Here is a 24,881-nt window from a genome sequence, read left to right on the forward strand (position 1 = left end):
AGGGGGGGGCGGTCAACTCTTTAACTGGTTGAAGCTTGAAGGGGTTCAAGCATGATAAGCAGAGTCCAGCCCTGATGTCATCACCATATGCAAATGAGATGTTGGCCTTTAAGTGCTGGGGTGAGCAGGCACCTCAGTGAGCTGTCAGGAGCCTGTGAACAGCATGGAGACACGACAGCCATAAAGACAGCACGGTATGAGAAAAGCATCATCAAGCCGTTAATTAACACTTCCTTCAAGGGGGGACACACATCTCAGACGTTGAGGTGAGTACTTAGCCCAGTCACTCTAAACCTGCAAGGCTGTCCACCCTCACTCATTTGACTGCTTTAATTAGGGGCTGTTAGGAGTTCTAGCCAGGACTGCACTTATAGGTCGAAAGAAGACCCTCACGTTGGAGACATTAGAAACTGCACTTCTAGTTGTCAGGGCGTATTTGATACGCAATTTGCTGTGACTATCATGTTCCGCTAGGCGTGCTTGACCGCTTCGAGGATCAACTCTGCTGGCTCGAATGGATTAAAATCCATTACTGTCCATTTTGCTCCAGTACTTCACGCTTTGGCAACTTGACACCTATCTTTTCCTGCCTTTGTCCAACAGGAGTGTGAACTCAAGTCGGTGATATATGAAACACACTGGTCTTGAGCCCTGGACAGGATATCATCATATACTGTAAGTTCGTTATAGAGACACTACAGTATAGATGATGTACTATCCAGGGTTTTCATTCCATCTGCAGTCACTATCAGCAGTTTCACAGACACAGAAAGCACTCTGACAGTCTGGAGCCAGAGGGGGGCAATCAAACCGTTACCATTACTGAATTTGAGTAATGGTAAGGGTTATATTGCCTCCACTCACAGTCATCGGGAACCACAACGAGGAAATGGCCAATGGGATAAACGCAGTCGTAATTAAGAGATGTTTTCACTTCCTTTATCCCCGGGCAACTATGACTGAGCTACTGTTTGTGACGCTGCTTTGTTAAGCTGTGTTTAAACCCAAGTGTTCATGTGTCGTGTGATGTGGTAAGATACTGTGAAATAAAGTTTCATATCAAAAAACGAATCCATTTCCAAGCTGTTTTGTTCCAGCATTTTGTGTGTACAAAAAGCATTGTGCTTTTCCCCCCTCCACACAAATAACACTCTTTATTGACTTCTTATAATGGTTACATTTGTTGTTGCTACAGCTTTCAAGACTGCAGTTGGGTTGTCTGATATGAGATCTTTACAGTACAACTGCCTGTTTAATCAATGGAGAGCAGCTAGAGATTGTTCTAGAGCGTTAGATAATGCTAGTTGTAGCCCAGCACTCTCTACCCTCACTTTAGGTCATGGGGTGCTGGCTTGTTATTGGCCCTGAATAGAGTGAGCGCAAAACAAACTCACAGCCGGCCGAAATGAATCTAATCACCATTATCTGACCCATTTTTTACAGGCAGGTTAGAACACTGTATTGCCTTTCAATAAAGAGACAGTTCAGTCTGCAGGGGCTTAGAGAGGGAGAGAGAGGGAGAAAAAGGAGATAAGCAGTGAATAGAGAGTGAAGAAGAGGGTTACGGGGAAAGAGATGGTTTAAGGGAAGCTGACAGGAACTTGGGAGGGAATGAGGATGTGGAGAAAAGCAGGGTCTGGCTAACACCGCAGGGGCATTTGACAACACATGACTGGGATCGTCTCTGTTGAATTATCAGCAGCCCAGGTTAGCAAAAGGGATACTGCCAAGAGCAAGGTTCTGGAGACCACAGATAAAAACAGTTCCATGACCCTCAATCTACTCCTCAGCACACACACTCTGAAGCACTTGTAACAATGTGTCCCAAATTCTATTTGGTAGAAACTTCTATTAAACAGAGCAGCGACAACAACGAAAAAGGTAATAGCACTGCTTATGACGGCATCTGATCAGTCTTCACAGAAATCGTTGGAGCAACTGGGAGCCATTTTAGAGAGAAAGAGACTACAGTGGCCCAAAAAACGCTTCCACAGGAGTCATTTCAGCTGAGTCATGAGCTCGGCTAAGCTCTGCAGCACAGTGCAGCCTCGTGTCCATCCACGGTAACAGCCAGAGAGACCCAGAAGGGGACGGATGTCCGTTTCCATCTTCCTAGCAGGGTCTCGACCGTTACGTGACTGTCTGACCTCTTCAGCTCTTCACCTTCACAGAGAGCCTGAGCTTGACCTCTCTCCTGAACACGTGGCACAGGTCCTCCCCGGCCTCCCTGGCGATCCGGGCCACCATCTGGCCAGCCTGGCCAATCACCATTTTCTATGAAAGGAAAAGAGAGAGAGAGAAAAGGCATTCTTTAAACATGTAGAGTGCGCCGTTCATTAGACTACGCCCTGACGAATGCCATCAAAGATTGAACCCAACTGGTTTTCAGTGGCATTCTAGAAGTTTCATTTCATTCCATCCCATCGACCAAATGAATACGGTACTTCCACTTTCCACTTTCGTTGTTTTCTTAGCAGACTTGGAGAACTTGCGAGAGGCCTGTGTTGTACAGGTCAGGATGACTCAGTGCTCTAATAACCATGTTTGTTGTCAGTGAACTATAGCAGATGGATGCTAACCTCCACGGTCTGCGTCTGCTACATAAAAAATGGATGCATTAAAAAGGAGTCTGCTCAAATATTTAGTGACAAAGTGGCACAAAATAGCAACTATAGGTTCTTGAGGGAGACGAGACATAAAGAGAGTTCATCAGAGGGCATCCTCTCAAATGTGGGTGGGACTAGGTATGTCAGGTCAGAGCCCCTCACGGAGAAGCGACGGGGGAGGGGAGTCGGACTATGGCGCCTCGGAAAAAACTATCTATCGACACATTGACAGGGCTGTGTGAATGCCACGCCCACTGAGGAGAGAACCCTCCAGAAAGTTCCAGTACCAGTCGGATGCTCTCTCCTTATCTGTATCTCCTTCCACTGATGTTGCACTCAGATGGGGGTTAGTGACTAAGCTCCAACTCCCATTGCGTTCGGTGAAACAATCCAGATACGCTGTGTGTTCATCACGTTACAAACAGCCCAGAGAAATACAGGACACTTACCATGTGCGTTTCTTTCGCCACGTAAAGTTTCACTGCTATATCCAGCTCGCCATTGTCTCTGTCTTGCCATAAGTCAACCGACTGAAATTGTAAAGAGAGGTTTTAAAACAATATTTTATCATGTTTGTGTTCTATTAAGCAACCCTAATATATCTGACAATGAGCTGATTATTTAGTTGGATAGCTGTTGGATGCAGTACTGGTGCAGTATGTGCCATTATGAATTACCTGTGTCATTGTGTAGGGCACTTCTTTAGGCAGATACTCTAGAAGTTTCTCCCTAACAATGTTAGTGCAGACCTCCTCTGGAGTTTGGTCAGTGAGCACCTCACTGTGGTACAGCCATGAGCCCGGTTTCGCCTCCACAAGTAGGTACCTCTGTAAAACCAATGAACAAACAGGCAGGCTGTCAATCTATCAACCAATCAGGTGCTCAGGCAAACCAACGGATCAGTTCTGGTTCGCTACTTGAAAAACATCTATTATATTACCTTCAGAGGCTCCACTTCCTCCCCATCCACAGCAGAGAGCATGAACACATCCTTGAAGTGAGACCATCCCCGCTGGGTCCTGAGGAACCTCTGCTGCTCTCTGCTCAGTCCAGACTGGTGCTCACAGTCATCTGTGGGGCCCACCTCTGGTTCCTCTTCCCCAGCCTCCGGACCCCTCACCCGGCCCTTGTCAGCCCTGGGAGGCCCGTTCCGGGTTTTGACCCGGATCTTACGCCCGTTGACCACCCCGCACGTTAGCTCTGCCGTGTACTCCAACAACTTGCTTTTATTCCTGAGCAGGTCCACCTGGCGTGTCAACAGAGCAGGGCGTTTATTTAACGAGAAGAATGGTCCACGCGTCGAAAGGTGAGGGTTGCACGAATACGATAGGGTTCAGAGGTCAATACCTTGTTGAGTACCAACACTGTTGGGATGTCTGGGTTTTGTGTCAGGCACTTTAGGATCTCATAGTCCAGCTTGCCGCAGGCCCACTTGTCTGACACGTCCACCATCACCAACACTGCATCGACAACGATTTCACACACACACACACACACACACACACAAAAAGATCAGTACGATTTAGCCCTCATTCAACTCCCTAAAAGAGTCTGAGTCCTGGCAAATCGTGTCTCACCGATGTCAGCTTCTTTGACTGTATTCCAGGGATCCACAAGCATAGATTTCTCCAGCTGATGCCTGTGGCAGAAACACAGTCCTGTATGACCTTAACCCTTGTGCTGCCTTCGGGTCACATGACCCAAAGGTTCATAACGAACCATCGTTGTTTTTGCCCAATTTTACCCAATACAAAAACAAATAAAAATAATTTTCTTTTAACCTTTACAATGTGGGGGGTCTGAGACAACCCAACGGTTAAAAGAAAATGCTTCACTTTGTTTTTGTATGCTGTAAATTTGTCGCAATACGACGGTGGGTCACAATGACCCGACGATAACACAAGGGTTAAATAGTAAACCAGGTCTTGCAGACCAACCGTTCACCAAATACTTGAAATGTAAACATTCTAACAAATCACCTTTTGACTTTTACTGGAGTTGTGAGTCCGGGCGTGTCAAGTAGAATCTAGAGGAACAGAGAGAGAGGGGGTCATGAATCACATCAAGTCCAAATGTTCAGGTGGCCTCTATGAAGGGAATAAAACTTACAATTTGCGTGTCGTCATCTGTGATGACACCGAGGGTACGAGATCGTGTTGTGTGAACTTTCTTAGACACAGCAAATACCTATAAAGAATCCAGTTTGAGGGATTTGGTGTTGTGGAAAAGCCATCAGTCACTCCAAACAGTTTATGATTTTTCAGTGATATGGATGGTGTGATGGGTTGATTACCTTTCTACCAAGAAGTTGGTTGGACAATGTGGACTTCCCTGCATTAGGGGCCCCAATTACAGCTACTTTTAACACCTTTGGGTTTGAAGGTTGATCTGGAACTTTTACCAGCAATGATATTTGTTCACCTGAAACAAGAGGTGGCGTGGTCAGAAAAGTAAAACGAAACGAGTATCTAGTTGTGTAGCGGTGTTCATTCTCAGATGATGAGAGCATAACTGTTAAATGGGGATTCAGTGACAATGTTCTGCCTGCCCTGTTGTTTTCAAAAGCGGACAGTGTTTGTGTTGAATACCGCTGTCGGGGGGGACTGAGGCAGCATAGGGATCAAGGATGCCATCTGCCTCTGTAGCTTTGCCTTTAACCAGTCTGTTCAAAAAAGCATCCGATGTAATAAAACAAACTGGGGTGAAGCGAAGACCGATTCCATCATTCCACGAACGGCGAGCAGCGCAGCCTGAAACGAGACATAAATATCCAGATGTATCTGCCAAACGGTGCTGCAGCAGGTAACTTAAGTGACGGATACATGACACATGGATGATTTCGTTTAAAACTATTAAGCTAACAGTCAGGTGGCAAGCTCCCCCAAATATATATAGCTATATATTTAACTTGGAGTATTGTAAAATAAATGTAGTACGACAGTTCAGGCTGATGGTTTAGTAAACTGTCGGTAACGGTGAAATAGATAGCAATATGGTTAAACGAGAGGATAGAAATCTACTACATATGTAACTTTCAGATTGTTGTATGAATTTCTAGATAGCTAGATGATACTAAATAGCCAACTAACCTATTCGGAGAAAAGGTGACGCATTTTCGAGTGGCGCAGACACGTTACACCGTCTTGATAAACGGAGCGAGTTTCTAATAATAGAGTGGCACACACGTAAAGCCATTTCACTTTGATATAGCTATATGCGACTCAAGCTGCCAACTCATTGCACAATTTCAGACGATGCGAATCGCAAGGTTACTTCACGTTTATTTATTTTCACATTGTCCAAAGGGCGCAGACATGTTGGTTTAATCAAGGAAGGTTGTCTTTGCAAGAGTGTCCGCAAAGCTCTTTTGGTCGAATCTGTGGCTCTACTGCCCTCTATTGATGTAGCGGCGTTATTACTGAGCAGTGGTATGATCACTATAATGTGCTCTTTGCCTATAGTATGTAGCAGCACTGTTCATTGTCATAGATATGTATGGTTAAACAATGTTAGAATTCACAATTCAGAATAATGGGATTCAAATATCTACTGGTGTTGGGCCATGCAAAACATGGGGCCTAGAATTTCACTTTCTCACCGGGCAGAAATAAACTTCTGAACCAGACACATTTATACATATTCCCCTTCATTCTCCATGATCTTCTGCTTCTGTGGTACACATAGCAGTTGAAATGTTCAGGGCATCTGTGTTTGACATGCATTATGCTATTTTGTGACAACAATAACATTGCTGCTCAAATAACAATCATATCCGTCATGACAAGGATGAAGTCGACAAGTGTCATTCAACACGATCTTTTTCAGAGGGAAGCTGTGTGTTTGTAAGTAACTGATAGATTTACGATGTTTATTTAGGTTATTTTCCTTCTCAAGTAAAGCTAGAGAGAGCAGATGTTTCCCTGCAGTCCATCAAACATGCCGGCTGTTTGTTAGTCCTCCAGGACTTACTCAGAGTGGAACAAACACCTCCACTGGGGAGGATGATGAAGGATATCAGGTAACTCACAATCTGTCGTCATCGAACTCTGAAAGCACTGTCGAAAAGGACTAGCAACAAAAAACAGAGCTTTTAGCACACACTGACTGTAGAGTTCCAGTTGAACCAGAAACTAAAGGATATTTGAGGATCAGTAATGTTTGAACGCTCTCTTTCTCTACACGCACACACACACACACTCACAGACACGCAGCAGCTCTCGCACACGCACGCACACAAACTCCTGTACACACACAAACTCATGTACACGCACACAAACTCCTGTACACACACGCACACAAACTCATGTACATGCACACAAACTCATGTACACGCACACAAACTCCTGTACACACACGCACACAAACTCCTGTACACACATGCACACAAACCCCTGTACACACATGCACACAAACTCATGTACATGCACACAAACTCATGTACATGCACACAAACTCCTGTACACACATGCACACAAACTCCTGTACACACATGCACACAATGTCATGTACACACATGCACACAAAGTCATGTACACACATGCACACAAAGTCATGTACACGCACACAAACTCTCAAATTCATTCAAGGCCTTTGCTCCCTCAGGGCTTTCCTCACATTGCCATTTCACGTGGGAGTGCATCAGAGTTCTTTCGATGACTGCATTAACTTTGGCCTTCAAAAGGGCTCTCACAAAAAAGGACAAAATGGCTGTGCCTGCAGACCATTTAATCATCAACAGTAGCCCATATTGCCTTTTGAAGTGCACTCGGCAAGTGGTATTTGAAAAACTGGAATGTAACATCTTTCATTTCTACTCTGATTCTTTTACAATCATTTTTTTTTCATGAATCTTACACAATCTTTGTTATGTAATCTTCCATGTTCTTTTCTTTACATTTTAATTTGAGGTATTAGAGGAAATATCTTCCAATCCATTACATATGGCTGTCTGTATAAAAGTAAAAATAAAAAATATAAAAAATAATAAATAAACTTTCATCAACATTCTCCTAAAGAAAAAATATATATATTTAGCTCACAGTTTAGGTCACATTGATGCTCTTATCATAACATCTCTCAATGGGAAATGAGAAAAAGTTTGTGCTTCAGGCTTTGCAATCAATCAATATGACTTGTCTCTGAAGTGGATCGATAATGCTTCCCTTTAAAATCATCAATCATCAGTGGCGAATTTAAAAAGTGTAATTAGAAGCACCGTTCTTAAACATCCTGTATTGACATCTTCTTGGGTAAAGGAGAAAGACACAATTTTGCATCATTAACTTTATATTATTGCCTGTTGGAGCCGGCTGCTGGTACAGTACCTTCCCCCTCGCCCCCTTGCTGAAGTCACAGATGCTGTGTGTGATTGGGCTTTCAGACAGAGCTCTCTCTCCTCAGTGGGAGGTGGGCGAAATGATGCTTGCCGGCTTGATTTGGCTACAGTCACTGTAATGGTCTAGTCTGGATTGCAACTTCAGCTTTGAATATATTAGTCATTGAATAAACCCCGTGAAATCAGTTCTATTTACCTGTCACTTGTCCTCACAAATGTGGATCTTTTTTTTCTTTTTCTGCTTTATAAAATCACTCCTTTTCCCCCATATGTATCATAAACCTGGCCATAGGCAACAGCACTGACAATCATTTCACATTCAGCATTTTGTCTTTTCCCCATCCTATATTTCTAATAATCATATAATTTGTTTAGGTATAACATTAAACGAATTTTATAATCAGTATCTGAGAGATACATAAAAAAAAAAAAACAGTATCAATTTACCAGTATCCTAAATCCCGGATTTTGAGTGGATACATTCCAGGTTCGCACCCCTGCAAGGCTGGGATTTGACAGGATTGAGAGGGAAAGCCAGTAAAATAGGAGGAAAACTGATTGTGCGGTTCTTTAATATTACCTAACGAAATACATCACAGGACTGTGACAAAAGAAATGAGAACTTGTCTCTTTGATTGGACAAAAGGAATCAATGAAGGCATCTGGAACGCACCCAGTCTGTGCGCATGCGCCGGAAGTTGCTGCCGCAGACAGCAGCAGTGATTCGGCAACGCAGGGCAACAACAGCAAAAAGAAATCTGTCTTTGCATTTAAGCCAAACCATGACGATGTTCTAAAGAATGCCTTTGACAGAGGTAAATGGAGAGTAAGTATTTCTAACTCCTCCGAGATTGCAATACCTTTTGTTGGAAACCTTTTATCTGTAATAAATGTTGGCACAGGCAGAGACGGCAACAAAGGAGGCATCATATACGTTAGCTAGCTAGCTGTAGCTGCCTCTCAATCTGTATATCTCATCAGTCAGATCTGTTATTAGCTAGTCAGCTACTATCCAGATACCGAACTTGCTATGTTTGACTGGATTGCAACCTGTAAAGAAAACATTCTTGCTCGAATGAGCAAGTTGATGTCAAGGATGTGGTTTGGTATAGACTGTCAGTAAGCAAATAGGTTATCAGTAAGTGACAATCATGGTATATTGCAAGGATGCTGTTGCGTGTACAGTGAGCCGTTGCTGGCTGCCCAGTGGTGTAACATTTCAGCTTCTCAGTGCATATACATGAATATAAATTGATGTATCTAATGCCATCAATTAGGCTGGGGAGACTAAGGTTGGAGTGCATAAACAACCCCAACAAGATATCAATTCAGAGTTCTGTGCATAGTCTTAACTGAATCTAATGCATATCCTGTGGTATTGTAACTTCGGTAGAGAATGACATGACTGACATACGTCCACATTTTGACAGTCTGACACTAGTGCGTTATCCAATTGGAATTTGTTGTTCTGAAGCTGTGCCACGTGGTTGTTCTGCTTAGACCACTAACTAGTTGCCCATGTGCTAAAGAAAGGTGTGATTGGGACCGAATCATCTGGTCGTTTACCATACCCATGGATCTTCATCTCCAAGTTTAAACTTTGTCTTTATAGATTCTTGTCAGATTTCTGATAGTTTGTACTCATTTCCAAGAATAGCTATCTTGTATCTAAACCCTGTTTTGTATTTGATTGAAACGTGTAAGATTTTAAATTGTATATTAAGTAAGTCCAGTATCTCGAATGTTGCCCTTTACAAGAAGAACGCACTAGATTGGTAAAACAAAGTCGACGTCATGCCCATCCAGCCATGAGACTTCGAGCACGGAATCATTGGTTACAGTTTTTTATTTATTTTTTACTTGAGAGCTAATAGACCTATTCGATTGGGAAAACATGCTTTCTGGCAGTCTTCCTGATTCGACCTAGATCCAATAGAGAACAACCAAAATTTGACTTCCGGGTTGGTCTGAAGAAAAAAAGCGTTCATTTTCATGGATATAGGTAGAGTTGGTACTGTAGCTCAGACACAGAGGGAGATGTCTGTGCCACCTCAGGTCTGGGTCAGCTAGGCATTTGGGTTTCTTCCTGCTGCAATCCTGGAAATCTTTAACATGTGCCTCTAGCAAATGGGATTTGTGATTTCTACGTTTTTACGGAAAATCTATCCGAGCCTGCGGTTGTTCTAATCAAATGGTCAGTGTTAGCCTACTTATGATAACAGTATTATTATTTTCCTGTGTACGTTACTCTTGTCAATGTTTATTGTGCGGATGTATCGTCATGTCTTGTTCAACCCGACTTAATTTTTTGGTATTGCTTTAACAGAGGTAGTGATGCGATTTTTCGGAGCGAATCAATGCAAATATTAATCCCATATGATAACTGAACATTTACGGTAACTTGCCTCTCTATGTACTGTACAACTATATTAGGTCCCGGTTAAGTCTTGGGAGTGTTTATTATTTCTTTTGCCAACCCGGAGAACAGTTATTTAATTTACAACTGGATATCTAATCGTTCTGCTGTCTGATATCTAGCTAAATGCTTACTCAGTTAAAAAAGAGAGCTTGACATTACTTCGCCCGAGAGTGCAGTTTTACATCGTTGCGCAGTTGCTTTCGTGCCCTACATTTTCCAAAGGGTGGATAATTAAATTTCAGACCCTTGTTTCCCGAGAAACGCAGGCTGCTTGACTCAGTGCAATTATCGAATAGTCTTAAGGATCATTTTGGTGTCTTGGTGCTACGTTTCCCATCACAATAAGAGCCATTACCTGATTAGTGATTATGAATGAATGCCAGGCAGTTCTCGCTTTTTAATGCATAGTGGACTACTCCCACATATAAATGGCAATTAAAATATAAGCAATCAAAAATACCCTAGCTCAGTCTGAACAGAAGGGGTTAGTATTGTCTTTGTAACATCACAAGAAGCTGATATTATCATCAGTTTCCATTAGCCTAACCTACATGATGAATACGTTTTTGTGTCCTATTTGGTCCTTCTAAAAGCAGTGTGACAATGCATTCATTATGGAGAGGGCGGATTATGCTCTCACTGAGAAGGCACTGTTCTCAAGTGTGCAAAGCACCACTGTGCATGGCAACCTAAATGCATGTGCTAATTAGCCCTCTGTTGCAAGCCATGCAGGCTAAGAACTGTTATTCTCTAATGCTCATGTTTAATTGACCTGCCACTGGAAAGTATGACCTGCTGAGGGCAAATAGATTGGACAGTATGTTTGTCATTAATGTTTTGGCAAACCACTTTAGGCACAGCAAGATATTAAAGGGTTCGTGCCTTTGTGGGCAGAATCGTTTTCACCCAAAAGGCACGTTGTGGACAGTGTCATGAAATCATTAGGCCCAACCATATAATATTGTGAATATGGCCATACCAAAAATAGTATACCCCAACAAAGCATAACGCCTACACATATTTTAAAGTGCTTTTGGAAAATGTTCGGCCTAATTTGACAGATTGTCACATTTAGATTGCCAGCCCAATGTCGGATATCCCGGGACTTGATTGTATATTGCTGTGTATGTGGCTTGAGAATGAAGATGATTGCCTCTGCGGAGGTAACATGAGTGCTGACATGGTAGACACAGAGTTTGTTAAAATACATGGTCTGTGAGGTCAGAGTATTGAGATTCAATACATTCTGAAGACAGCAGCAATAAAAAGGCATTAGGCTGCATCAAAGCAGTACCTTATTTCTTGGAGACTCCTGAGCGAAGCTATGAATAACAGATCACAAGGTACAGAGAAGGAACAGAGAGAACTTGAGTCGCTTTTTCTGATGTTTCAGCTGTTGTTGGGAATTGATTCACTGGAAGCTCATTAAAATACATTGATTAGTAGCAATTATGATCCAGTGTGTTTACTCTGAAGTAGTCTGGCAAACCCGCATTTTATTTTATGATGCGATAATTTTCTCTGCACAAATGAGCCACTTTGCTGGCTCTCAGTTTTGTTTTTTAATCTAAGTCAGTCATTTGATGTGGCGTTTTAGAGCCATCGCTTGAATTGTAAATGGGAAACGATTAAACTACCTAGAGCAGTTCAGAAATCCTCTCATATCCTTGTTGAAGTTTCATCTCCTGCATTTGGGTTTTGTGACTTTCTGCACGTCACCCTGCTGGTTTGACATGACTAGCATGTTTGGAATATCGTCCATTTGCTAAACGAGCCCCCCCCCCCCCCCCCCCCCCTGCCTCTGCGTTTTTACAGCAGGAGGTAACAAGCTTTCTAGATCCACGAGGTTACAGTCTGTCCATCTTGCTTCACCTTTCAGACCTCCAGCCACAAGTGCAGCTGTCAAACCACTCTCCCACACAGCCAGCCCCCACACTTGAGTGTCCAGACTCTTAAGAGACTGGCTGTCAGACCGCAGAGCGACTCCCCCAGTCGTGGAAAGTCTTGTTTTTCCAGGGTGCAGGTGTCTGGTGTCGTTTGTGACTGGACTGTGTCGCGAGTCACATTGAAGGGCTTAGCAACAGGGGTTGGGGCTAGAATGTGTTATGTTTTTTTTATTATTATTATTTTTCAACCCACCCAGATCAGGTGCTGGTCTGGTTACTGGAAGGCTCTCTCGGACTGGAGGGGTGACTGGTAAGGGCCATGGTTGTGTGGCGTAAGGCTACATACACAGTGTTTGGTTGAGTTCACATGGTTGGTGTCAAGTTGTCCAACTGGGCAACAAGGGAAGCGCCTGATTTGAATTATCTCACTTGGTTTGTGGGTAAAAACAAAACCAAAAACGAATGAAAGTCACATTTTTGCATGAGATTACATGTTACTCAGGAGGTCAAATCCGGTAAACTGCCGCCCCCCTATCCAGCTGGATAATCTGTCCCATTCCGCACAGAACTGTTGGCATCCCGCTGGGAAGTGTTCAAATGATACAACCACCCCCAGCGCCACCACAGGGCTTTTATAAAGTTGTTTTGTCTTCAGTTTGAGAGCAATCATGGCTGGATCTACACCCACTTCAAGGCCTCCTACCTATTTGTTCAACAACAACAACAACAGTAACAGCAGAGAGGCCCAGGACAAGATGGCTGCCGGTGTGTGTCTGATGTGGGTTGCAGCATGCAGAGGCATTGGGGACATGGGGCTTGTTTATGCACCTCTGCCTCACAGGAACCGTGGACGAGTGAGGCAGGCGGATACTCTTATCTGTTTATGACACCAGATAAGGCTGCCATGAATCTGATCACTGACCGGCCTATGACCCTCCCTCCCCTCACCAGGGCCTCGTAATGAGCGGTTGCCAGGCGAGTCGCATATCATTCGCTGTAATCCTGCAACATGTCATTAGCAGCTCTGCGCTTGTATTTTTGTTTTTTTGGGGTGACATGGTTTTTTCCTACATCTGTGCCAGAAGTACAGAATCTGGCAACGGTGCCATCAAAGTGGCTCTGAGCCTGATCTGTACTTCCGGGTCAGGGAGGATGACAGGTACATGAAAGCTTTGGAGATCATGTGATGGGGGACAGAAGGAGAGCGAGCTGGCAGCGCTGCATTCCACGTCAGATCAAGGGGCTGAGAAGAGAGTAAGCGTCAGGAGAGGTAGAATGTTCCGGGCTATTTCCTGCTCCCTTTTTAACTCGTTAAAAGGTGAGGCCCTTCCGTTTGAGACTGACGCGCCCGTCTTGATGTGACGCGTACCTCGACGCGTCAGGGAGAGTCTCAGAGCGTGTGGTGTTCTGACAAGCCTGCGGACCTGGGGACACCAGCAGGTGATTCTGTGGAGACCGAGTCACGGAAATGTGACACCGACCCGAACGGCGGGTCGAAAGGTGCTTTAGTTGAATTTCACCTGCTCGTGTTTTCTTGGTCACAAATCCCAATCCCTGGACAGTGTGGTATGTTGTTTTCTTCTGTTTTCTTGGGTATGGTATGCCATATCTCAGTTGGGCTACCCTTTTCCACTGGTCAACATTTTATGGGCAGGGCTTCATGGCCTACCTCCAATGACCAGACTTAGCCTGACTTTAGCGACTGGAATTCTGTTGTGGATTTTTTGCGGCTGTTGTTTTTGTGTCTTGAACTTTTCCGCGAGATAAGGGCCGCGGAAAGTCTTTCACCGGGAGAGAAAAAAATAAGCGTGGCTGTTTTTTTGCCCTTTGTAATCTTAGCTCTGGACATAATAAAAGTATGAAAGAGCTTAGTGTATCATGCTGTCGTGTTCTCTCAAGTGATAAAGCGGTTATCTGAGCCGACAGGGAGCTAGTGTTTCCACGGGCCTGATTGAGCAGTCAGAGGTTCAGCTGCATGCCCAGAGTGGTGAGTGGCTGGCCTGGGGGAGGAAGCGGGGAGCGAGGTTGGAAAAGGTTGGGCCCACAGAGGTGAGCTGTGGTCAGCGCTGTGGCACTTTGCTGTGACCCATTTAGTGGATAGTAGGCAGCAACTCTTAAGAAGGCCCCGGTATGTTTTTCTTGAATGCGTGACGCCTTTGGGTCCGGGCGATTGAATCACTCAGAATGGAGGCCTTTGTGCAGCCTAACCCCATGGTCCTGTTAGGGCCCCATTGTTGACGATACTGAATGGTATCTCCGAGCCAGAAGAAGTGACCAGATGACACTCTTCCTGTTGTGAAAATGAGCTGAAAGAACAGGGTAAACGGTGACCTTTTTTGAGAGGCTAATATATAGCATGTCATTCGATGGCTGTTTGACTCCGGCTGAAAGAAACGCGGCTGTTTCTTTGCTGATAACGTCAAGGAAGTTTCCGGCATCTAAGCACACATGGAAACGAAGCCATTAGACTTCACAGCGAGGGTCAGAGCCGTCCCGTAGGCATTCGACCACCCTTCTAAAGATGCACTTCGCGCACAGAGCTTGTATCGGTACAACAGAGACCGAACTCTCCCGTAGAGTCGGTCCTAGCCGCTCTGTGAAATGCCGGCCGCGTCGTGGAGGCACCGAGGTGAGCTGCTCCGGGAGAAGCAGTCAACAAAGGGGCCAAACATGAGCCTGGGCTGAGCCCGGCTCATGTTGTTTACGTCTCCTCTCTCCCATGTAGCTTGTTGCTCTTCAGCTGGGCTGCATTTCCTGGAATGTGTCCCGCCTGTCTGTGGGGAGATGTCGGTTGTAAACACCGGTTCAGAGTTCACCGCTGTGGACGTTGTCAGCTTACCATATCACGTCAAGAAGAAAATCGCCCAGGCGTCTGTGGAGTTTGGAAGTGGGGATCGGTCCACGTAGGATTAGTTTGTGTTAAAGCCGAATGGGTTCAGCTAAACTAATACCGTCCCCGCACATGAGAACGCATTGAGCCATTTAGTCTGTCAGCACAGCGTGCTTCTGGGCGACGCGTTTCTTTTTTCGCCGCCCCGGCCTCGTTGAGTGGAGAGAGCTGTCCTTTTGTGCGTGATCTTTGACGAATGGGCTCACATCCTTTTCAATAGTGCTTTAGCTTCCTGTGTTAGTGTTGGGCCACCTGTACAGGGTTAAGGTGGGGTCAGGAGGGGGGGGGGGTCTCTTGTCAGTGACCTCCTTTGTGTCAGGGGCTGGAAGCCCCTCAGTTGAAGAGAGACATGCTACACTCCGCGGGCAAGAGAAGCCGCTGTTTTTTTTGTTGGTTTGGGCCCCTTTTTTTCGTCGAATATCTTTCAGCAGTCGGTGATTGGCGTATCTTTTGCCTGCCACCCCCCCCCCCCCCCTTCCCTCTGTCTGCGCGTATCGAACGACGGAGCACATTATGAAATTGTCCATTACGTCCGCCTACACAGTGTGTGAGCGCGTGCGCGTGTCTGTCACACACGCACACACACAGAGAGAGAGAATAGTTTGCCCGTAGCCTACATGTACTCACATAAAAGGAGTCCGTTAACAAAGGAAGCATTGAATTACGGGGGGGGGGGGGGGGCGGGGGGAGGGGGGGGGGGTGTTGGTGGGAAATGTCAACTTCTATCAGGGCTAGTGCACAACCTTTTTTGTATTACTCACTTTAGAAAATGGCCCCGGTACAGAAGTACTCCAGCATCCACGGCAGGATGTGATGCGATGGATGGGGGGGGGGGGGGAGGCGGGGGGCCCTCGGAATTCAAAGGCCACGCTGGAAAGTGCTTATGTAGCCCGAGCTCCAGTGTGTCATTAGTCTTCCCTCGTCTTGAGATCCCAGGGTCTGGTTGCACGGCCGGCCGGCGGGCCCACGTGTCGGCTCGCTGTGATGAATAGGAAGTAGCCGGCTCAACCCCGCCAGGTGCTCCTCCTGGGTTGGGCACGGGCCCGGGGGGCAGGGACGCAAACCCAGGGGCCATCTGGAGGGGGGAGGAACCCGGCCGTGCTGGGGGGACGTCGTGGCCTCGCTCACGCCGGGTCTTCTTCCCGCCGTCGGCGCAGACGGCACGGGTTAGGCACGTGCGGCCCGGGCCCCCCCTTCACCCCAGAGGAGAAGCTACGATTCGGAGGGAGGGAGGGCAAGGTGGTGGTGGTGGTGGTGGGGGGGGGGGGCGGCGGCAGGGGGAGATATGACGTTTTCGTTTTGATCTCGTGTAGTCCTGGAAGTCTTGCGCCGGGGTTTAAAAAAAACGGTGCTTGAAGTTGATGGATCGCTTTTGGGTCCGAATGCTACGTCTTGGTTTGAACGCTTTTGTCTGAGGACGGGCCCTTTGTGGTGAGTGGCGATGCCCTCTCATGTTCTGAGTCTCTCTCTCCCTCGCTCTCTCTCTCTCTCTCTCTGCTGTCAGTGCATCTCTGTGTTCCAGAAGAAGCGGCCCTGACAGGCCCGGTCGTACAGGGAGACTGCCGGGCCCAGAACGCCCCTGACAGACACCATCATTAAGCTTTGATCCAGTGCTGAGCTATGGGCGGGGGGGGGGGGGGGGAAGAAGAAGGGGGGAAAAAAAGAGGGTAATATTCCTGATCTAATTACCGCGAGGCAGTCGAGGCGCTGTAATGTGTGATTTAACCTCTTGTCAGGGGCTATAAAAGGAAGCTGGGTTAATCTTTCTGGCAAAATCCCCCCCCCCCTCTCTTCCTCCTCCCTACTCAGGGACGAGTGTCTTAAAACCCACGGCCCTGTGAAGCAGACAAGCACCAGCATACCTCTGTGGTATGCTAACGCACCGAGGCACGGCCGACTCTCCATCGAAAGCGTCTGGAGGCAGGAATTCTCTGACCTTTGATTGCTGGCAACAGCTGCTTTGGAAGAACTCGAGTTTGTGTATTTTAGAGAGTTGCAGCAAAGAGCTTGCTACCCCCGACTGAGTCGTTTTACAGTCTGCTGTCTCGCGCGCGTGCGCGCGTGTGCGGCGCGCCACGTACACGCACTCACACGGCGTGTGAGCGAGTTCATTGAGCTAATATATGCGGAATTAGAGGTTTGGGTTAATCAGTTGAAATGTAGTTAGAATTCTGTGGGTTTAAAGGGATTAGTGTTGCCTGTGTGAAGCAGGGCCTTGGCCTGAACCCGTTCAACTCGGCCTGGTCCAGGCTCTCAGGGCAAAGGGCCACGGCCTCCCCGGTTCTCAAGAGAAGCACACCCACCCTGAGAAACACGGCCCATCGGCTCTGAATGCCAACCCCTCGATTCTTATCTCGCTTTTGTGAGGTTCGACTCAATTAGATTGACGGATTAGCAAATTAATTGCTGGACCCCCTTCTGAAAAGGCCTCCTCTGCCCCCTGAATGAGATCTCATTCATCATCTTGATGCCCCGGGTGTTGGAACGGTTCAATGGGAGGTGGGGGGGTGGGGGCTAACAACGTCTCGGCAAACAAACGACTCCGGTTTTAGGCCTTATCGAATGTCGATACGTCTTTCTACGTTCCGACGACAACACGAAGGCTGCTTTTGTCTGGAAAATGGCTGGTAGGTGCCGTTGACACGGGCCATGTTGCCTGGCCACTTTTGTTTGTTTTTTTTGCTTCTGACCCCGTTATCCAAGTTGCGTCCTGGCTTCTCGTCACCGTTTGGGGGGGGGGGGGGATGGGGGGTGGTGCTGCTGAGTAGAAACACTAGTATCTTTCATCAGCGGGCCTCTTGGGTGGTGGTTGCCAAGGCCTGAATGTAGCAGCCAGGCTTAGAGCTCCTCTAGATGACCTATATCACTCCCTCTGCTCTCTCCCATGTGACCGAATCGGCCGACTAGTGTACCCAGCCCTCTAGGGATTAATTTACCTACTCTACACTCCACACCCTTCTGCACTCCACCCCCTCCCCCCCTCCCCCCTCCAGTGCAACGTGTGGGGCCGAAAGGTCTGCTCTTTAGAGACCCCAATTAGCAGGGCTGGCAGCCCCCCTGAAGGTCTCACCCAGTGCGGCAGCTGAAGGGAGCGGGGAGGATGGGGATCGTCCGGGGGGGCCTCGCCCCTCGTCCGGCGGGGGCCTCGCCCCTCGTCCGGCGGGGGCCTTCGCCGTGGCGCCAGATCTGCTGATGGGACCGCAGTCAACCGGCCTGAGCACCAGCAACCAGGCTTGTTGTTGTTGTTGATGAGTTTGCGTAGCGTATTGCTCCAGCTTCTGAGCCAGGTGCCCTTTTACCTGCGGGGGGGGGGGGGGGCGGGGGGGGGGGCGTGTGTGTGTGTGTGTGTGGGGGGGGTGACGAGGCATAGCTCAGGACTCTCCTGAAAGGTCACGTATCCTAGGGAGAGGCGGTGTAAGGCTAGGCCCCGGATCTGGATCAGAGAAGACCATTCATCAGCCGCTACCAAGTCCCCCTTCTTCCCCCATGGATGTAGGGTGTCGACGATCTGGGCCTGATTGATGCCCTTGTACTTGGGGGGTGGGGGTGGGGGTCGATGGGAAGGATTTTGCTGCTGGGTGCATTAATGTAGAGTTCCATTGCATAGACCTTTTGAGCACGCTTCATCAGTCTTTCATCATTGGACAGCTTGCCCCCAAGCTGGATGTGTGTGCGAGGGACTGTGTGTGTGTGTGTGTGTGTGTGTGTGTCCACCTACGTATGTCTGTCTGTCCACGCAAGTTGTTTTGCATCTCGATTCTGTGTAGAATCCATTACCTCGGAAAATCAATAGCTGTGTGAAACACGTCGGGGTTCAAAAATGTGCGAGCAACATTTGTGTCGTTGTCGCAGTCACATCTGTGCTGCAGGCGGTGCCGAGCGGAGCTGGGCCGTGTGTGTGTGTGTGTGGGGGTGCGCTGGCGTCCTGGGAGAGGGTTCCTGAGAGGGTCAGGTGTTCCCATGCACACACCGGGGTGAGATGTTTGCCACGACCGGCCCTGTGTTTGCCTGCCTGGCTCCCCTCAGACAGGGGAGGGGGGGGGGGGGGGAGGGGTGGTGGTGGTGGTTACTGGCGCCTGCCGGGGGTCGGAGGAGGAGGAGGGGGGGGGGGGGGGTCTGCGAGGCCGGGAGGACGAACGTCCTCGTCTCTCTCTCTCTCTGTCCGCCCCCGGCGACACACCTTTTTACCCACCCTCCTCGCTCGCCCCGGAGAGAAAGGCCTCCTTTATTCCGGGGCCCTGTGTTGATGGTGGTGGGGGGAGGGGGGGGGTCTCTGCGGAGGCCAGGTTGAATGTCAGCGCTGCATTGGCGTGGCTGACCTTCCCTGCTCTACATGGACAGAGGGTGTAATTGTGGTGGCTTGTATTCATCCCCCCCGAACCTGGCTGGCTGCTCCTAACTGGCATCCCGGCTCCAAAACCATTAATCTCGTGGCCTTCAAAAAACGCTAGCGTCGCCGTTGCTAGCTGGCTTACGCCACATGGTTTTTGGCTAGCAGTTTTTTTCCCGGCAGGCCCCTCTCACATTTGGACATTGTGCTCTCTGCGTAGCTGCGTGTGTGTGTGTGTGTGTGAGGGTGAGAGATGCTGGCTAGTCTAATGGCCGGCGGTAGATAAATCTCGGTGTAACAGTGGGAGCTGTTGTGTGTGTGTGTGTTGAGCCCTTTTAGGATGATTTAAGGGCCGCAGTGCCCCCACAGCCCGGCGTTCGGGAGCTGCTGTGACCCTCCTCCTAAATCAGCCGGGCTGACACAGCGTGGAGCTCCCCACCCCCACCTCCCCTCTCTCTTAGCAGGCCAGGGCCGGCTGTGGCGACCTGGGTCAACGCTGGCCCGGGTGGGGCCTGGAGGAGGCGGGCACGTGCTCGCGCACACATGCGGACATCGCACACTGCACGTAGAGCGTAACTCTGAGGGGGGAATTACACGTGTGCGTGCGTGTGTGTGTGTGCGTGTGGCCTCCGAGAGAGACGAACAGCTGCATTGATTCGGATCTGTTTGCCGAGCGCTCTGGGCAGAAAGGCGAGTCGTGGGAACACCTGGAGACAGAGAATGAGAAGGGGGGGGGGGCAGTGGTGTCAGCTCTATATCACGTGTACGCACACGCGCGCGCACACACGCACACACACACACAACTCCTCAGCGAGGACAGCCTTGGATCCGAAATCAGCAGCACTTTAAAAGCTTTTCCTCTTTCTCCCTTTAATCGCGAGCTCAATTTGTCACCGGGGTGTCCAATTTCTGATAAGCGCTTGACTGAAAAGAGGCGAGGGGGGGGGGGGGGGGGGGGGGGGGGATGTGGGGTGGGGTGGGGGGGGGGGGGAAGCGCACAAAATGGATGCACCTGCTCACAAATGAAATCAGCCTACTCCATCTTCACTTCTCTACTCACCGCCAGCTGGAACAATGCTAGCCGGGCATTACTGGGCCGGGGAAAGTTCCGGCTTCCACCAGCAAAACCAGAGATGGCCGACACGCGTAATGTGGTAGATGATCCCACGCTTAAGACCATTTATTGCGTATGAATCGGTTGCGTGTATACCGGACGACGGAGCAGAAATTCCCCCTAGTTGCCGCTTGAGTAATTGCGTTAAGGCCTCTCCCCTTCTCTAATACCCGTCGAGAGTGGACAGGGGACGGTCAATATGTGTGCTCGGTTACACGCAAACACGCATTTCTGGCGATTACTGTGTGGGTGGAATGCACCCTGACAAGGCTGTAATTCTTGGCCTAGGTGTCTACGATGGGGGGTTCTGCTCGGCTACCCCCCCCCCCACCCCCCCACCCCTCTGGCAGGCCTCTGTGCCACAGCTATGTGAAATATTAGCGCTTCTGAAACTCTAGTGTCCCTTCAGGGGGGGAGAGGGGGGGAGGGGGGGGGGCACACCTCTTCCTGCTGATTTACAGCCCACATATACATTAACTCCTTCGTCCCTTCTCAACTGTCTCTCTCTCTCCCCGTCTGTCTCTCTCCCTGTCTGTCTCTCTCTCTCTCTATTTGACTCTCTCCATCTCTCTCTTTCCCTCCCCCTGTCTCTGACGAACTCTTGTTGGTCTCTGCCTTTGGTCTCCGTCTCTCCCTTTCCCCCTCCGCTCCTCTCCGTCTTATCTGCCACGGCGAGGACGCCATCTCTGTTCGCGGCTCAAAAGAAGAGGCAACAGTGTGGCAGGTCACATGCCGTCACGTGGGGACGGGGCCCCCCCCCCCCCCCCCCCCCACCCGGTTTGGCCCCGTCCCCACGTGACGGCATGTGACCTGCCACACTGTTGCCTCTTCTTTTGATACGGGGGAGAACGTGGAGGTAACATTTGATCTGGCACCGAGCAGTAAAAGCAAGAGAGCCTCTCCACTGTGTGAGTTAGTTCCTTTCAGCCTCTGTGGGGTGTGGGTGAGAGGGGAGTGTGTGTGTGTGTGTGTTGGTGGGTGGGCATAGGTGGTGTGTTGGTGGTTGGGGTGTGTGTGTGTGGTGTGTGTTGCTGGGTGGGCGTAGAGGTGTGTGTTTACCTCCACCACCCCACATTGGCACCTATCGCACACAGTTCGCCAATCTGTGTTTGAACAGTTGCAGTGCTCTTCACCTTCAACTGCCAAGTGGGCACTCTCCCTAATTACAGAGCGGGGAGAGTAATGGGCTCGCCTCGCCACGGGGTGGGGGTCTCAGAAAGAAAGCAAAAAAAAAATATGAAACGGATTCATTTGAAAGGTTGGGAGTGTTTAATCAGATTTAGGGGCCGGGTCGTAGTTAAGCGCGCGCCTAAATCAAACGTAAGCTTTTAGAATGGCGTGTCAAAGCCCCCCGGCTTTTGGGGGAGTGCCCAGATTGTGGTGGGGGGTTCTGGCTATTTTACAGCCAGGCAGATAGATTTTCCTCAGGTTCTGGACTGCCACACACCAAGGTGGGTTTTGGGGTTTGTCCTCACTGAGGCGTGTCCAGCCTCGACAGGAAGACGCGCCTCGGCAGATATGTGGAATAAACAGATAAATAACTAGGCCGGCACCCTTCGCGTCGGACCCCTCGGTGTTGGCAAGCTAGCCACGCAGCCCTTTTTCCTTTTTTACGAGAAGTAAACATGTCCGTCAAACGACACAAGCTTGGCCCCTCGAAATTGGTATTCCTGTCAGTGTGGGTTCAACTCTGTGCTCTCTCTCTCCGCCCGCCGGCCCCCTCGCTTCGCCGGCGGGGCTCTAGTGCGCGCGCCTGGACAAAACGCTGGACATCAAACCCACCGTCCTCCCCCTCCTCCCCCGCCCGGCGCTGGCCGAGCCGTGTGGGCGAGCCGTGGAGGTGGTCGTTCGTTAGTGAGAGTGGCCCCCGAGTGGTGGAACTGGCCTGAGGCCGGGGCCAGGACCCTCCCGCGCTGATTGCTGCGGTCAGCCGAGTGTGCGTGTGTGTGTGTGTGGGCGAGGTACGTGTTTGTGTGGGATGAAGCACAGGAAGGTCTAATATCCGACCTGGTCCTTATCTCCTCAATGTAATTCCCTAGCCAGAGTGAGAAGGAATGGCCAGATATCTTAGCCTCCAGATCTCCTAGCCTCCAGGTTTCCAGATCTCCTAGCCTAGATGGGTCAGATGGCTGAGCGGTTAGGGGAATCGGGCTATTAATCATCAGAAGGTCGCTGGTTCGATTCCCGGCTGTGCGAAATGACGATGTGTCGTTTGGGTAAGGCACTTCACCCTACTTGCCTCGGGGGAATGTCCCTGTACTTACTGTAAGTCGCTCTGGATAAGAGCGTCTGCTAAATGACTAAATGTAAATGTAGCCAGATCCTCCCAGCCATATCATATCCCATATCACAGCAGACCACAGAGGCAGCAGGAATGAGGGCCGACGCCCTGATCGGGACGCCTCACATGTTTTGGCTCCTCTCCCGTGTCGTGGCATCCGACCCTCACGAGCCGCTCTCATCGCCAAACAACATCTGAGATGATCTCGCCGTTCGCCTCCAGGACTATTTTTAAGACGTCGCCGCCACCTCACCTTTTAATTAGACCAAGTCGCAATCTCTTTCTTTGTGTTTCTGTTGCTTTATTCTGTTGTTTCGCACCCTGAACCGAGTGTTTTGTGTTTCCTGTGGGGTGTCGGCTCAACGCCACCAAAGCAATTTCCCTTTCTGACAGTTTAATTGCTGACACTTTTTAGAAACGGTGTTTGCGCCCCTCCGATTCTGCCTCCTTGTTTCTTCCCCTCTGTTTCGTTCCTGTCTTGTTGTCTCTGCCTGTAATCGCTCTTTCTGTAACTTTATCGCACGCACACACACACACACCCACACTCTCTGGCGTCTCTCTGCTGGAAAAAAGACAAAAAATGCCAGGAGTGCTAAACACCTCAGAATCTGAAGTCTTGTGTGAGAGAAGAAGAGCTGTGATTCATTGATAGCAGTCAGCCAGCCAGCCAGTCAGTCAGGCTACATGCCTGTGGGGCCTTCTGCTAGCAACAGCCCTGTTTCAGCAAATCCTTTTCGGCCTCTGCTGTTTGTACAGCCTGCCATTGCTGACGGGCTAATGAAGGCTACACTGATGTGAACAGCCATGGCTGAGTATGTCCGGAGGAGAGAGAGAGCCGGGGCCGTTCTCATATGGAGAACGCTACGCCTCCGAATTCAAGGGGCCAACGCGCCATTCTTTTCCTTTTTCCTGCCTCCCGTTCAGAAGGCCGCGCTGGCACCGAAAAAAGAAAGAAGAAAAAAAAAAAAGTAATTTCATTCTGTGTCTGTGTTACATTGAATTTCTCCGGCGAGATTTTTCCTCGGCTCTATTACGGACTCATAACCTGGGGGTAAACATGCAATTAAGCAACAGCAGCAGCTCCTGCTCTCTCTCTCTCTCTCTCTCTCTCTCTCTCTCTCTCTCCTCTCTCTCTCTCTCTCTCTCTCTCTCTCTCTCTCTCTCTCTCTCTCTCCTCTGCCCGAACCATTAGCACAAACAATGAAGGCCGCCGGATTGGAGGCACGGCTCTTTTAATTGCTTTTGCCAATAATTGGGGACGGCCTGCTAAGGACCAGCCTCGCTGCTAATACCCACAACAAGCAACCAAAACAAGGCTTCTCGGCCACTTCTCACCTTTTTTGTTGTTGTTGCTCTACACACAAAAGCATCTTTTTTGGTGTGTGGGGGGGGGGGAGCTAATTATCTTATTGTTGTGGTCGAACGTTTCCGAATTTTTCCCCGTATGTTACTGTGTCCTGTTTTCGCCAAGCCCTAAAGTGGGTATCATTTTTTTTCTTCTTTTCATTTTTTCCCCCTCCCACTTCCTGGGTTTTCTAACCCAATGCAGATTGCTTCTGATGGATAACATTGACCAGAGCAATCAGCACATGATTATAGGTGGCTGGTGTCATTTTCTTTCTTTCGCTCCCTCTTCCTCTCCCCCCTTTCTCTCCCTCGCTCCCCCGCCCGCCCTCCCGTCGCGCCTCCTCCTCTTCCAGATGACGGTTCTCCTCTCCTCTCCTCCCGTCCCCCCGAGAAACGGGGGGGGGGGGGGGGGGGAGAATATAGGTCAGCTTTTAAGGGAGCCATTCGACACATGACACGAGCCGGGCGCATACGTCTCCCAAGTCGCGGCATTGTCTGCACCCCGTCCTCCATCCGGCTGAAAACAGACAGTTCCCGCTGATTCGCTGGATTCGAGATGACAGATTGGATAATGCCGAGTCATGGTTTGCAAGCCATTACTGTCCAGTCCAGCTGACCAGAGGAGGGCCATCCCAGCAGTGCCTGCTAGTGCTGGGGAGAGAGAGAGAGCGAG

General features: G+C 49.1%; 2 protein-coding genes and 1 long non-coding RNA gene across 4 annotated transcripts in view; 2 read left to right on the top strand and 1 right to left on the bottom strand.

The window, feature by feature from the left end:
- The first annotated feature begins 136 nt into the window (after positions 1 to 136).
- LOC136963482 (uncharacterized) lies at positions 137 to 1,071 on the top strand. Its single transcript, XR_010878989.1, has 2 exons — positions 137 to 266; positions 604 to 1,071. It is a non-coding gene; the product is annotated as an uncharacterized lncRNA (long non-coding RNA).
- A 13-nt stretch (positions 1,072 to 1,084) lies between these two features.
- Positions 1,085 to 5,928, bottom strand: eral1 (Era-like 12S mitochondrial rRNA chaperone 1). The gene is made up of 11 exons (XM_067257632.1): positions 5,696 to 5,928; positions 5,195 to 5,356; positions 4,900 to 5,027; positions 4,716 to 4,793; positions 4,586 to 4,632; positions 4,184 to 4,245; positions 3,954 to 4,066; positions 3,547 to 3,852; positions 3,284 to 3,433; positions 3,056 to 3,136; positions 1,085 to 2,274 (listed from the first exon to the last, which is right to left on the bottom strand). Exons 1-11 carry the CDS (start codon positions 5,799 to 5,801, stop codon positions 2,152 to 2,154), a joined length of 1,356 nt encoding a protein of 451 aa, XP_067113733.1. The 5' UTR covers positions 5,802 to 5,928; the 3' UTR covers positions 1,085 to 2,151.
- A 2,761-nt stretch (positions 5,929 to 8,689) lies between these two features.
- Positions 8,690 to 24,881, top strand: part of fam222ba (family with sequence similarity 222 member Ba) — a 28,622-nt gene continuing 12,430 nt past the window's right edge. The window contains exon 1 of one of the 2 annotated variants that reach the window (XM_067257461.1): positions 8,690 to 8,767. The gene's annotated coding sequence lies outside the window, so the exon portion shown is untranslated. Of the gene's footprint in view, positions 8,768 to 10,025; positions 10,136 to 24,881 lie in introns of those variants that run through there. The other variant, XM_067257463.1, reaches the window with a different exon arrangement.

Source organism: Osmerus mordax, chromosome 19 (assembly GCF_038355195.1).
Source record: "Osmerus mordax isolate fOsmMor3 chromosome 19, fOsmMor3.pri, whole genome shotgun sequence".
NCBI classification, from domain to species: Eukaryota; Metazoa; Chordata; class Actinopteri; order Osmeriformes; family Osmeridae; genus Osmerus; species Osmerus mordax.

Bases quoted from the DNA above. Each gene is read 5' to 3' on its own strand.
- eral1 (XM_067257632.1), bottom strand. From the start codon at position 5,801: ATGGCTTTACGTGTGTGCCACTCTATTATTAGAAACTCGCTCCGTTTA. The intron at 3,853-3,953 runs GTATTGACCTCT...TTGACACGCCAG, and splicing joins CAGTGTTGGTACTCAACAAG to GTGGACCTGCTCAGGAATAA. The intron at 3,137-3,283 runs GTAATTCATAAT...TTACAATTTCAG, and splicing joins TGCCCTACACAATGACACAG to TCGGTTGACTTATGGCAAGA.